Source organism: Perca flavescens, chromosome 16 (assembly GCF_004354835.1).
Source record: "Perca flavescens isolate YP-PL-M2 chromosome 16, PFLA_1.0, whole genome shotgun sequence".
NCBI lineage: Eukaryota > Metazoa > Chordata > Actinopteri > Perciformes > Percidae > Perca > Perca flavescens.
Genome location: NC_041346.1, coordinates 18432263 through 18447219, shown reverse-complemented (window position 1 = coordinate 18447219; position 14957 = coordinate 18432263). Strand labels below are relative to the sequence as shown.

At 39.7% G+C, this 14957-nt stretch overlaps 1 protein-coding gene and 1 non-coding gene across 2 annotated transcripts; both read right to left on the bottom strand.

The window, feature by feature from the left end:
• Positions 1-2163: 2163 nt before the first annotated feature.
• ddx54 (DEAD (Asp-Glu-Ala-Asp) box polypeptide 54) lies at positions 2164-11157 on the bottom strand. The gene is made up of 20 exons (XM_028601293.1): positions 10838-11157; positions 9880-10006; positions 8885-8955; positions 8602-8790; positions 8434-8483; positions 8285-8326; positions 8100-8195; positions 7881-8002; positions 7705-7766; positions 7283-7414; positions 6922-7132; positions 6631-6762; positions 6290-6511; positions 6124-6197; positions 5815-6024; positions 4575-4723; positions 4332-4445; positions 4111-4221; positions 3845-4011; positions 2164-2874 (listed from the first exon to the last, which is right to left on the bottom strand). Exons 1-20 carry the CDS (start codon positions 10937-10939, stop codon positions 2609-2611), a joined length of 2649 nt encoding a protein of 882 aa, XP_028457094.1. The 5' UTR covers positions 10940-11157; the 3' UTR covers positions 2164-2608.
• trnac-gca (transfer RNA cysteine (anticodon GCA)) lies at positions 10639-10710 on the bottom strand. Its single transcript has one exon. It is a non-coding gene; the product is annotated as a tRNA-Cys (tRNA).
• Positions 11158-14957: the final 3800 nt, after the last annotated feature.

Sequence of the window (14957 nt, the reverse complement as noted above, 5' to 3'; positions counted from 1 at the left end):
TTGGACACTGAGATGCAAAATTAGTTATTTTAACAAAAAATTACAGAACATGTGTAGATGTAAAAAATGTCAGCTAATAGCGTGAAAAATACTGCTGAACTTTTTCAAAAGTAAAGCATTGTATGGACAGTATTAAAAAAACCTCTAAATGGATAAATGGGCAATGTCTTGGAATATGGGCATAAGTATTATATTTTTACGTTTGTTAATATATTATATATATTCACTATTGTTTTATGTAGCTTTGTTTTTCTATACTTATATTCTATTAAGTCTCAAAAAGATGTGCAAATATATCAATATAATAATGTGTGAAATATGTTGTAAATATTTTATTATAATTATTTTTTATTAATACAATACTGATACAGCTGTGGCTTCTCATGAACTGCACAGCAACCTGAAACGCTGCTTGCTTTACCCCCTAGACAGAGTAGCTGGTGTGTTTTATGAATGGGTGTTATTTGGAAGATCCCCCTGATATGAAATATGACAGTGCTCTGGTGCGTGTCCCGTGACAATCGCCATGGTGACTTTGCTATGTTTGGACCAAATACATTGACCAACTACCACCCATTTTCTTCCATCTTTAGCAGCATTCACACATACGACTGAAAAGCACCAATCTCGGCCCTCGAGTAACCGCAGCCATGAATAACCTTTGATGACAGGTACGCATATCACCCAAAAACCAGCTAGCACTGTAACCACATGCAGATGGACTGAGCCACTTGTCTCCCTCACTTCTATTGGTGTAGTGCTGCGCTTTCCTCCCAGGCTGCTGTGCATGTGGTCATGTTTTGCACCTTCCCAACAGCTGAAAAAATGAGAGAATACTCCTTTGCTGGATGATCGACTGTTGTATCTTCTGCAGGATATAAATTACAAGATCATTTGACATGTGGCCAGAAAAAAAAAAAAAAAAAAAAAAAAAAAAAAAAATTTGATGCTTCTCAGATGCCAAGTCCATTACTCATGACAGAAAAAAACTTTTGTATATTGTTGATTAAAATAAAAGATTTAAAAAAATCTAATAAGTTAAGTCTTGATTCAAATTAACTAAATGGGTATTGTGACAAGTTAAATTCATCAAGCCTTAGTATGAAAATATATTAAAAGAAATATTACCTAAAACATAATAAAACCTTTTTCCATTACAATACTTTTAGAACATATTTGAATCATGTTAATTAAATGCCACTATAATACAATATTTATTTTTTTATATTATGCCAATCAAGCTCTTAAATTATATTACAGATAAATATAGATATATTTCTAATTAAAGGTTATCATTGACACATTGTGAAAAACTGTGAAATACTGTTTTGTATTGTTTAAGCATCCAAACTGAATGCTAATATTTAAGGCAGTTATTGTCCCAGTGACATGGCCTCTCTCTTTTTTTCTTCACTTTCTTCTAATGCCATACTGTATATGCAAGTATACCCACCATAAGTGGTGTGAGTAAACAGTGGAGCACAGCAGTCTTCAACACTCCGGGGAAACAGATACAAAATGATTTGTAGTGCTGGTTCGCCACCAAAAGAGTGCAGCATTGTACCTTATAAAGATGCTTTACTATTTTTAACCATTTCATTATTAGTAAAAAATTAAGAACAAAATCTTAGGTCTACATATCACAAAACCAGTGGCTTCAACTCCTTCATTGAACACAATTTGGTGGAGAACATTCATTTTACAGAGATGAATTCTCTCACCATAAAGAAGCGGTAGGACTCAGTTTAGAGGTTCACGCAAACCAGTACCTAATTTTTCATATCACATCATCCACTGGAGTACAAACTGGGAGCAATCCAGAAGGCAGAAGACAGGGAACAAAGTCACATCAAACATCCTGTGGTTACCCTGCCAGGGCTTTCATTTAAATAGCAACTAAATGTCCAAAGGGACAACAGATAGAGAAAGTCACACCACAGTTCCCCTGATACTATAATCCGTTTAATGGAGCGTTATCATCCATAGGTTTCTCACATCTTAAAGATTTTCTTCCAGACACAAGACTCCTGCTTTTTAAAAGTAACGGACCAGAACCAGTATTGCCTGGAGCAGATCAGGGACACTTCAGTCCCTCCTCATCCCTTTGGCCCAGCGTAGAGCCTTTTTGGCTGGCATTTAGCAGATTACAGTATGAGACACAGCTTTAAGACTGAAAATTTATATATTTTGGAAAGTCACGTCATAAACACACCAGTTTTTTTTCATCATCAACATGCAATTGACTACAAATGGAGACACCCCAGCAGAATATTGTCTTATTCACATCTGTATTTTGATGTCAGTTAATAACGTGTATAGAAATATCTCAGTAATCTGCCAACACACATAAGAGTAAACTCAGTTCATTGGATCATTTCTATATATACTCTGCCAAATCTAGACTTCAGTAGTTCATCTCTACAGTCTAGAAATGCTTTCCTCAACTCCTCATCTTTTCCTTTAATCCACAATCATGAAAGACGTCGTGAAATTATTTAAGGTGGTTTGGGAAGATAACTGTATTCATCATCCAGTCTCTCATGACGCCCTCCATCTCAACTATCTCACGCCATCATCCCTCCGTGACGGTTGTCCCTCTGGGTCCTCCTCAGAGTCTCTTCCTCATCTTACCTTTCTTTTGACCACCCCGTCCAAAACCTGACTTATTGACTTCTCCGACCCACTGTTTGCTCTTGTTACGGAGATTCTTCAGGCCTCCACTCTGCAGGAACTGGTGCTTCTGGTGTTTCTTGCGCTGCTTCAGGATCTGCTCAGGCGTCTTCAGCTCTGAGCGCACTCTGCGGCCACCGGGTGTCTGCTGTGGTCCTACAGGGCTCTGAAAGTTAGGGTTACCGCCACGACCCCGGCCACGACCTGGGAGACGGAAGGATACAGAAACAAGTATTAAGAAAAAAATATTTGTTGTATTTTTTGATGGTACATGTAGAACTGAAAAAAAAGCATGTACATACTTGTAATGTAGACAGTGACTTCTCTTTTTTTTCGGTCAGAATTAAAGCAAACTAATTTCACAACACCGTTGCAGGTTGGGTAATTCAGATTCAAAATGGCAATATATTTATCTAATTTAAAATCAGCATGTTGGCCTTTTATTGTTTAAATGGAATGACCATATTCCACCAACATATAGTCAGTGGATCAGGGAAGTCATGTACTATCTTAAAATTAGAAAAGATTAAATATACTGCCAGAGGGTCTACTAAGAAATTCCATACAATTGGCAGCCTTTTTAAACCTGTGTTGAGGATATGGAGCCAACACCATGAAAATGTAACAGATTTTTCTGTCACTTCAATTTATTTATGTTATTTATTTTCCTTTTATGGATGTGATGTCTGGCTATGAATGATATGTTCATTTGCTTTCTGGCAGAGAGTTAGATGAGCAGATAGATACTACTCCTATATTTGTCCTTTAAATATAACACCGGTTAGCTGAACAAAGTCTGGAAACAGGGAGAAACAGCTAGCCATAGGCTATTAAAAAAATATGGTTGTGTGACTTTCTATATCTTGGCCATAACCACTTACTTCCTGGTTGCCACTTTTCAACTTTGGTTTTGGCACGGATAAAACAAACGAGAAAAACAGTGTTAATTAGAGTTTTAGACAATGACGAACTTTTGCTTTAAAATGTGTGGCCTCTGAATAAAAAAAAAAAAAACTGGACATTTATTATATTATATTTTCTGGATGTATCAAATGATTTAATGTATAAGTAACCTTCTGATTTATTAAGTAGATTTAATTAATTATTTATTTATTTTGTAACAAAAATGTCTATCAGATGTAATGGCTTATTTCAGATGAAAATGCTCTCCTACCTCTTCCTGGCCTGCTCCCTCCTCTTCCTCCGCCTCTTCCGCCTCCTCCGCCTCTTCCGCCTCCTCCGCCTCTTCCGCCTCCTCCGCCTCTTCCTCTTCCTCCTCCTTCTCCATCTGAGCCAGATCCTCCGTCATCAACCTTGTATTTCTTCTTCCACTCCTCGTAACTGACTTGCCGTTAAGTGACACAACGTCTCAACAATACAGATAAATGTAGCCAGAGTGAGAGAGAATAGTCAAATTGAACAAGTGCACAAAGAGGATACAAGTTCTTCCTGTTCTTGTTGTTGTTGATGACCTGTCCACCATCTGTTCTGATCTTCTTCTTCTGGTCCTCCTTTCCTGCTTCTCTTACAAAGCGCTTCCTCTTACGGTCCCTACAAATGACAGACAGACTCTAAATTATGGTATGACATGGAAAAATAAATATATAGGTGTCAAAAAGGTGTCAGAAAGAGGCAGATTTAGAGTGAATTAAAATGTTCACCATTTCATTATGCTCTTGTGCTGGTTTAACTTGGCTCCATCATCTCCCATGAGGTCCAGAACAGCCGAGGAGGCCTGCTGGTCAAAGGCAGTGCCCTCTCCGCCGAGACTTAACCTACCATCACACCAAACATGAGTAGGTTATCACAAGCACATAGTACATTTTTAAACATGTCTGATGTTATTTTTTTCACATTTATAAAAATAAAAAAAAATTTAAATATCGCAATGGTTCATGCCTCACCCTCTCTCAGAGTTGAAGTCTTTGGGTCTGTAGGGGATGTAATAGTCCTCATCTTTGCCCGACAGCCTGCTTCTCTTGTTCTTTTGCCCTTCTTCCCCATCTTCCTGCAGGCTTCTCCTTTTGCCACCGACCACCACAGAGAACACCCCCTGGTGGGAACATGAAGGATTACATGTTAAACATTGACATTGATTCGCTACGTAAGTATTAACATAGTAGAGATGCTGCTCTGTTTTATCAAATCTTCTTACAGTTTAAAAAAAAGAATAATAATCTATCAGAGCTCTATATGACATAATTATTTTTTTTGTCCCTACTTCAGTTGAATGTGGGACAGTGGTAAATGACATTTCTTCCATCTCCTTGGTAAATTAAAATGCACAGGAACACTCACTACAGCATTGGGATCTAGACTCTAGATGCCAACGCTTAGAGTTCCTGTGCTCTAATAGATTTATAAACCATAAGAAGATTTAATAAAACAGAGCAGCAGCTCTGAGAATATAGTCTAAATTCTAGACTATATTACAGAGGTGTGACGAGATCTCGTAATCACAAGATTAAAATGTGATGAGACTTCTCGTCGAGGGAAAAATTGTTACAGGTGCAGCCAGTCTGACTTGGTTGGTCTTATAATACATCTGGCTTTAAAAAAAATGAGTCTGGCTTTGACCTCTAAATTAGCATAGAAGATCCTCTGCCCTAGTCTGGCTATCACCAGACCAAGCTCAATCTTTTAAGATTGAACATTAGTCTTGGGGAGTCTGCTCTGTATTTTCTCTGCACAAGAGGCGTGATCAACAGGCATAGTTCAAATGACTCTGTACGCAACTGGATAGTCCTTCAACCAATCAGACCAACAATCCGGGTGACATAGCAGCGACCGCGGCATCAACAGGTTTCTGCGCTTCGGTGGCCGGCTTGTTGAATGTAAACAAAAAGCTGCTTGGTCGCTTCTCTATCGTCATCGTGTTAAACCCGCCAATAGCGCGCCAGGTGATAAGCCAGTTTGTGATTGGTTCCTGCAAATTTGTAACAGAAGCAGGATTGAAATTTTCTTTGAAATAGTGTTAAAATATCATCACCATGAACGCAATCTCCTGTCTCGTCTCGTGAGCCGAGTGTCTCGTCACTCCCGTACTATATTATCAGTGCTCCACATGTAGGTCTTACAAAAACGCACTGTAGATGCTTGGTTTCAAATCATAATACCACAGTGGCATGACATTTTTTTTTTTGCCTTTATATCGTCCTCTTCTTCGCCCATGGTGTGTGTGTAATCATCGTCGGCGCTGGTGGAGGGCTTGACAGGCTGGTGCAGCTGGCTTTCTGCAGCCAGGTTGTCTCTCTGTTTGCTGTATTTGTCCACCAGCCGCGTGTCCTTAGAGCGTTTGGTCCGCATCACCTCACCAGCCTGTGTCTTACGGTTAGAGTTGATTTCAAAGATAGTCTTCAAAAGACAAAGGGAGAATTGTTTAATGTTTTATCACAGGTTAGCCGGGAATTTCAGCACTATGTGATATCTGAATTACTATCTACAGTAACTCACCGATTTGGATTTGTAGCCTTTGATGGCATCAACAATTTGAAGGCGCTCCAGTTCGGTTTTCCCCAAACCGGACACTGAAACAAGATCAATCAAATGCTGTTACCAACTACTGCTGGAGTACCATCATCACTGTTCTCTTCATAGTTGATCCTCTTGACAAACTGACCTAGTAATGGATGGACAGACATGCTGGACAGATCTGTGTTTTTGACCCGTCTGAAGGACTCCGGTGAGGGGTTTGGTCGAGACTTAAGATACTGCTTGTAGGCATTCTCTGAGACATGGTGCATATTTTGCAGGTCCAGGGAGTTCTCGTGAATCGTCGTCAGATGAGAACTTTCGTCATCCAGGATATTCTGAGGTACCCGACCAAACACACCCTCTGAATCTGGAGGAGAGGTTTAGATCGGAGAGAGTTGACAGCAGAGAGCCAAAGATTGTGTAAACTAATCAATCCAAGAGTTCATTTATAAGTTGAAGTCCTTGCAGGCATTCTGTGAAGCCTACCTTGTGTGTGTTCATGTGTGGCGAACTGAACAGGCCTTCCGAGGAAGAGGTGAAGGTCGTAGACAAAAGGCATCTCATCTGGACAAACCAAACTGTAGGCTATGCCACTGCGTCCAGCACGTCCCACACGGCCTGATGGGAAAAGACAGATGGAAAAATAATCCTCATTTATCATATCGACCTCATCACTTCTTCCACTTAGAATTTAGAATTTGTTTAAAAAAAAATATATAAAATAAACTTTGATTAGGGGCAGACTCTTGATTGTAATTTGTTGTATAAGCCACTCACCAACTCTGTGCAAGAAGAGCTTGGGCTTGGAGGGGAAGTTGTAGTTAATGACATTGTCCAGCATGGGGATGTCTATACCACGAGCAGCAACGTCTGTCACAACTAGCACCATGGCTTTCCGATGCACAAATTTCCCTATGTTGATCTTCCTGGCAGTCTGATCGAGGGCGCTGTAGATATAGGCACACTCCACACCTTCTGAAGTCAGCAGCTGGAGATCAAAACAAAAGAAAGCACCATAAATCAAAGCTGATGGGTGTTTGTTTTTTTCCACAATTGGACTTACTGAGAGCGTTTTAGGGTTCACACAGGAAAAACGCACCCAAACAGAGACACGATTGAGTTATGCGGTTTGTATTACCTCCTTGATGTACTCTACATGGTGTTTGGTGGCTACAAAAACCACTGTCTGCTCCTGAGGCTTCACCACGTTCCTCAGCAGGTAGAGCAGCAGTGCCTGCTTGTCATCCATACGCACGTGGAAAAATGACAGCTGAGGAAAGACCGGAGAAATTCAGATTTGTACGGGATGGGCAGATATAAAAGATAGGATTTAGCTCCAAGCTTTAGATGCAACATGCACCCTTAACAGTCATATACTTATAACAGTTATTGACATCAGAAAATGTCACATTAAAAATTATTGTTGAGAACATCCTTAATTTGTTTATCATAATAAAAGTATTAATCCATTTCTTTTTTGAAAAAGTATGTTTTCCTCCTTAAAGCTTGGTTTATATGGTAGGAACAGTTCTTTTTTTTTTTTTTAAATGATTTATTTACCTTAATCTGGTCACTGAGTTTAGAATCCACATCTAAACGAATCAACACTGGTTCAGTTAGCCCTGGGAATATAAAAGAAAAGCATATTTACGATGATGATGGTTAAGACGATGATCTTCAAAAATATCTTCAATCATGAAGGATGCATGTTAAACAGAACGGTTGAGTGATCTCACCAGCTCTGGCAAACTCCACCAGCAGTTTGGGCAGAGTGGCAGAGAACAGCAGAGTCTGTCTGGTGTCTGGAAGCCTCCGGATGATCTCCTGAAGCTGCTCAGCAAAACCCATCTCAAACAACCTGAGTGGAAGCAGAACACCGACACGTTCACACATGCAAGTGTGAATCCAAGCTGTGAAATGAAAGTATAACACCTTTAAACAATTCCATTTCTCACCTGTCAGCCTCATCAAACACCACATACTCCACACTCTGCAGCTTCAGATTCATCTCACTGACAACGTGCATGAGACGACCAGGTGTACCGATGATTCTGGGGGGGAAAGCACAGAGATCATGACTCCAACATACAGTCCATGGATGAAACGACAAAACAAGTTAGTGCTACAACAAAACACTCACATGTCGGGGTTCTCATGAAGAGCGGCAAACTGATCATCCATTCTGGAAAGGAGCAAAGACATTTACATTAATTGCAGAGTTAAAAAGGGCAACTGTACGGATCTCAGAGTACAACATAAAACATATTAACATATTGAGGGGTCGCGCACCTGTCTCCACCAAGGATCAAGGCAGTCTTTAGGCCAGTGTATTTCCCCAACTATAATATCACAGCACAGTAAGAGAAAGAAATCAGGGACACTACTAAATAATAGCCACAGGTAACATAGATACATGTAACACCGGTTAACTACAACAACAGCAAACACTCGTCTGACCTCTTTTGTGAATTTCATGGTCTGCAGTGCCAACTCTCTGGTGGGGGTCAGGATGAGGGCCCTGGCTCCTGTTTGGGCTTGAGGGGCCTTCAGCTTCTCGAACATGGGCACCAGGAAGGCAGCCGTTTTACCACTGCCAGTCCTAGCCATGGCTACTATATCCTTGCCATCCAGAATCACTGGAACAGTCTGAAGTGGTGAAAGGAAAATTGGGCATACAATATTGTGACTTTAGAGGTTACAAAATGTTAGATTACGAGATCCTGAAGTGGTGCTGACTTACCTTTCTTTGGATTGGAGTAGGGACTTTGTAACCCTTTTTCATGATGCCTTTATATACAGGGTAACTGAGACCTGAAATCATACATAGTAGTTAAATAATATTGCCTCTGATGAAAAAAGTGGACCATACTTTACTTACATAGATTAGGGATCAGGGGTGCAAATTAACTTTTTTGTTCACCTGCCACTTTCTTGCTTTTGACCGACAAGTGTAACTGCACGTGAGAAATAATACAAGATCTACAACACTCAAGCATGTTACATTTAATGAGTTGGGCAGATTAGACAAAAAACATTCCTCCAACCATCCTTATCCCCATTCCCAGTAGCATTCTGATCTTTCACCATGTACTTTATCAGATCATACTAAAACAGGAGTAATACCTAAAAGAAGAGAAACTATCACATTGGGCAGTGGCATTACAACTTAAAGCCCCACTCCAGACACATTTTAAAGTATGTAAACTACTGTACTCTGTTATGACCAAGATTTTGTTTAACATGGTCTGAAAGGGGCTGGAAGCACATCTAACCTTTCTGGAATTCTGGATCTGGCCTGGCCCCACCCACCGCGCTCATGCTCACGCTTGGTTGAGACTCTTTCGGTGACTACATCCTAGCATCTACCTCAGGTTGACAGGTAAAAGGGCAGCGTGTGTCTAGATGACTAGAAATTCAGCCATGGTTTATATGGCTTACGCCGGGTTCAGACAGAAGAAGGAGGGATAGCTGTCTCACATACCACACAACATGGCCACCTGCACAGGCGGCCCGCTTGCGGAGCTCTGTGAGCTCACTGTCTGCCTACTACTTTTATTTACCCACCACTGTGGCTGGTAGGTTGAGCAAATTCACCCACCAATGCACAAAATCACCCACGTAATTTCCATCCCTGATATAGATTACTGTTTCAGCTCAAATTACTTTAAACAGGTAGATTTCCAATACTGCAAGTGGACCTGCAGCCCTATCTGTATAGTCTTCACCAGGTCTTACCCATAGACTGAAAGCCTCCAGACTTCTTTTTCTTCTTGTTCTGGGCTCTGACCAGCTGCCTGGTATCAGGCTCCACATCTGACAGGCAGTCTGATGTGGTTGGGAACCGCGGGAGTTTCCTCCCTGGCTGTGAGCCAATAAGAAAACACAACAATAGCTTGTTAACAACACAACAGAGGTATCAAAAAGCATACACCTATATTATCAATGCATTTTGGTGAATTCAGCCATTAAAACAACATGTTTTGTTTGTTTTTTACGTAAGGAGGAGTTTATTTATGCTATTATTGTTCATTTCAAAAGTTTAATTGATGGACACAGAATGTCTCCTACTTCACTGAACTGTTTTGGAAAATGTAGGTAAACAATTAGTATAAAAAGGTATGTTTACATTAATCAGAGGGATGTACAATGGCTGTAGATATGCTCTATGGAATGATGTATATGCTTGTTTCATTACACTTGTGCAATGTACCAATGGTCGGGTCTCAGAATAAGTGTAATTATAAAGTGGCAGTGATTAAACAGATCAAGTGACAACAAGACAAATACAAACAAATAAAATTGACATTAATGTAAGCGTATATAAACTTAAAACTACAAACCCTTACATTAAAGTTACATGCTATGAACATATTTCATACCTATAAGTCACCCGGATAGAGCTTTGAATATAGCATACATGTATAGATAATATCCCTGCATGTTTTAATTTATTATTAATGCGTCATATAAGCCAGGTTGGTCAAAACAACAAACAGGGGGCATCCGGATTTGAACCGGAGACCTCTTGATCTGCAGTCAAATGCTCTACCACTGAGCTATACCCCCAACTACAGGTAAACGGATAGTATGTTCAGTGGCTCCGTGATACACCACGAAGTTGAAGATGTTGCTATATTAAATGCCACCACGCGGACAGCTGCTTAGTATGTTGTCTTAAAATATTGTTTCTTACAGAATCATCGTCGTTAACTTCAGCAGCCAGTTCAAAGTCTCCGCTGTCAGCATTAGAAGTGTATCTCTTCTTCTTCGTCAGTTTCTTCCTTCTTTGCGCCATCCTGAAGCTTTAAAACTCTCTCAGACTGCCGTCGGTACCTTTACTGTACGGTTTATGAAATAAAACGGAGTCAAACTAGGCAATAACACTCATAGAAAATCAACACACAACAACACGGTGGGCAGACATGTTGGATACACGTGTGAGCTTCTTCTTCTTGTCTTCTTCTTCCTCTTCCGTTCTGGTAGGCTATGGTATGTCGCTCGTCGCTCTAAGGACAACACCGCCATCTACTGCTACGGAGCGTGTGCCTCTAGATAGAAGTCCAATCACATTTCACAATTCACGTCTATAATTATGCATATTTTACATCATCTCCACTTCCTCTCATGCCATTATCCTATATTGTAAATTGTGTAAATTTCTATCATCTTTAACACTTTACAACGCCTTACGACATAATTTCTAAAGTGGGCCTAGCAATGTTTCATTTACTTAGAGGATGCAGATTTGATGAACTGTAGCCTACACCAAGCCAATAATCTAGCTGCTAAACACAGCCATATAACACAATTTTCCGGTCCTGCCTTTTCCACCCCCTCTAAACCTAAATTAATCTCATCGTTTCAATAAAGAAGAAAGACTGATATTTTGTAGCATGTAGAGTAGAATTATCATGAATACTGATTTGCAGATGTCAGGCTCTTGTCGTTCATCTTTGAAAAATCTGCATTTAAGATCTCAGGTGCTTTTTGTATCTTGTCAATTTGACAAGATACAAAAAGCACCTGAGATCTTAAGAGAAATTACCCAATTTTTTTTTGCAGGAGTGGAGGGACATTCATCTCTAAATGTATTTACATTTTTTATGTAGTATGCATTGTTTAGCCATTTATTGTATTGTTTATTGTAATACCAGATAGAAAAGTTTTTTTTCCATGACAGTTCTTAAGACATGTTTCAGTTCAGTTTACAGTTTTCCCTGATTTATGAGAGAGAACATACATACAGCATCTGCACCCTCTTTCCTCATATTGTGTTAGCGTTTCTGTGTGTGCACTTGAAAGTCTGACACAGATGTCTTGTATCAGAGTCGTGAATCTCGATAACACCCTCATTTCTGCAGCGTTTCTGGTGCGAAGATGTATTATACACAGTCCAATGCTGATTTAATCACAGGAGGTATACATAAATTCAAACTCTTTGCCGTGATTATTTTCTCTTTATTTCCATTGAACCAACTGAACACTCTGATTGTACAACTGAAGAAAACAGGGACACATGTATTCACAGTATATAATCATAATGTTTAATTTCAATGTCTGTAGTGCATGATGTGAAAAGATGAGCTGGCAGTCAGCCCGCAGTTCCAGTGTAACACTGTCTCAAAAGGTCATTCGGTTCATTTTGCAAAAATAATCTTGTTTTATTTGTCTGAGGAGAATGAACAAAGCCGTTTTTCAACCTAGAGTCAGATATATCTTTGTGTTAAAATATTTTTTAGGCATGTACATACTCTATGAGAAATGTAAAAAGCATTGCCCTAATATGCCTCTATTGTGTTGATTATGTTTTTACATCACCCAAAACTCAGAGCTTTTCTTTTTGTTATTTTTCATGAAATGACTGCATAGGGCATTTTGCCAGGCAAAGCCTACCCATCCATGCAACAACTGTCACATTTACTGTATGTTGGAATCTGGAATCCTTACATATGTTACAAGATTGTCATTCCTTGTCAAATAATACAATGCCATTGTTAATGACGTAACAATACAAAGCTCTACCTCCATTTATAAATATTGCCCTGACAAAAGTTTATGTGGAATATCCTTGCTTGACAGCCTTGAATCCAAATTAATCTTTCACAACCAGTTGAATCCGTAAGTGAAACAAATATGAGTTTCTTAATTGTATTCCTATTGATTTTGCCTAAAGTGGTAAGTAATTTTGTCAAAATGTGTCATTTGAAGCCTCCAATAATCCATGCATTCACTCCTACGCACAATGATTATTGGGCAAATATAAATGTCGGTAATGTTCCTGCATGTGGTTTCATTAAAATGTGAGGCCAGCTGCTGCTCAAGAAAACAGCTGCCCAAGACATCAAAACCCCAAATGAACACTGAGATGCTCAGTATGTTACTTATTAGGAGCCAATATCAGGAAAAGATGTCAGTGTTTTTCTTCCTATTTTTAATAAACATTGTTTCTGTTTCAGTCTTGGAGTTCATATGTTTTTGATTATGTGTATTAGGTGTGTTTTATTAATGAAAACCAGTATATAAAGTTTGGATTTGATTTATTATAACGATGCACATTTTCTATTGTCCAGTATGTCTTCAGTTTACAGGACTTTTTGCATTTGCTCATTCGTTTCTGTTGTTTATAAGCAGCCCCAGTTTCATTTTTTAAATCACACAGTGGAAATGTGTCCTTTGGAACACTGACACTAATATGGCTGCCAAAATGTGTACTGCGCTGTTTGAAGTCAGTGGGCTGATGTGCAGTAAATAAGTCAACACTGTGGCAACAGCCCGGAGCTAATGCCATTCATATTCCCTTACAGAGCCTGGCTGCGGTGGCCTGGAGCCAAATCTGTTCAGGGAGCTGAGAGGGATGACCTGAGGCAAAAGGTGCAGCAAGCAACCTATAGGATCCGCTTTTGTTCTTTAAGGTGATTTAGGTGATAAAGCCTGAGGAGGATTAAGATATGAAGCTGGCGGGCATGGGAAGGTTGTGGTGTTTTCAATTTGGCATTCAAATATAGCGGGTGTTGGCATCAGTGTGTTATCAGGTCAGCCTCCAAAGTTCCTGGCAGTGTCTTAACTCTCAATTTCCCCACAAAGTCAAGCCCTCATGTTGAAAACATGCCTATGAATCACGCTTTATCTCCACATGAATTAAATTTCTGATGTTGCTTATTATTCATCAGGCCGGGCTTTTAATATTCCTGTCTATAGAAGAAAATAGGGTAGCATGTTTAGATTTTTCTCTTGGCAGCATGGCTACGTAACACCCCAACTCCTACAAATCCCCTGAGAGCCCTACCATTGATTTTACAAAGTATAACGATAAGATCTAAAATGACAAATATACATAGATTTATGAGGACCTAATGCAGGGCAAGCTAAGCTGCATCCTGGGCTAAAGGGGATTTACTGCGGAGTATCTGACCTTTCGAAAACCTATGGTGTAAATTGTGTCAACTTGGATTTAGATATACACTGGTTCACTATGCAGTCGGTGACTAAATGGGCACTGAATGAAAATAATTAGGAAAAACAGATGTCAACATGTCTCAGGTTGGATTTTTATAAAGATGTTTACCAGCAGTGTGTGTAGCAGATGCTGCCTCTAAGCCTTGGAGATTGGAGGGGGTATGTTTAAATTAAGAGATTATTGAGATGATGGTTTGTAAAGCTAAGCCTTTAAATGGTGGTAGCAGTTAAATATTCTTCTACTCTATCTGTGTCAATTTAATTATTTATCAACCGCTATTTAAAAGGCTGACCGTGGGTTTAGTGGACCTTTTAAAAATAGTCCAAACATCCAATTAGCATTGCGAGTGATGTGCTGCAGCATATCAGGCAGGCATGTCCCTCCAGCAAGCCTTCAAATGCTGGTTTGATTTTCCATGCCAAACGCTGTACATCCAAGGGGCAAATTAATCTTGGAAATCTGATAACAGCTCTTCAAAAAGTTTGAAAACGGCTGTGTAAGAGGAAATATCAGCCTTGGAGTTGCAACCCATGAAATTATTAAATCCTAATTGTGAGCTTTACTGTCAATGTTGAAACTGTGAAAACTGCTGTTTTAAACATATTTAGACAGTGAGAGGCAATTCACCATCCACAGTCTAAACTCAGACCTGTGTATAGATTTTAAACATTTTGTCACAAAGCTAGGTTGTACAGTAAATCGAAGCCAATACTTTTCTGTAAGTCAATACAGAATATGCCTCTGGATCAGCGACTAGTGTGCATCATGCAGCTGTGAATAACCTGGTGAGGGAGACGTAGGTCTAAGGGCAGTTGAAGAGGGTCAAGGCCTGGTCTTGGGCTCTCTGGGCTGGCAT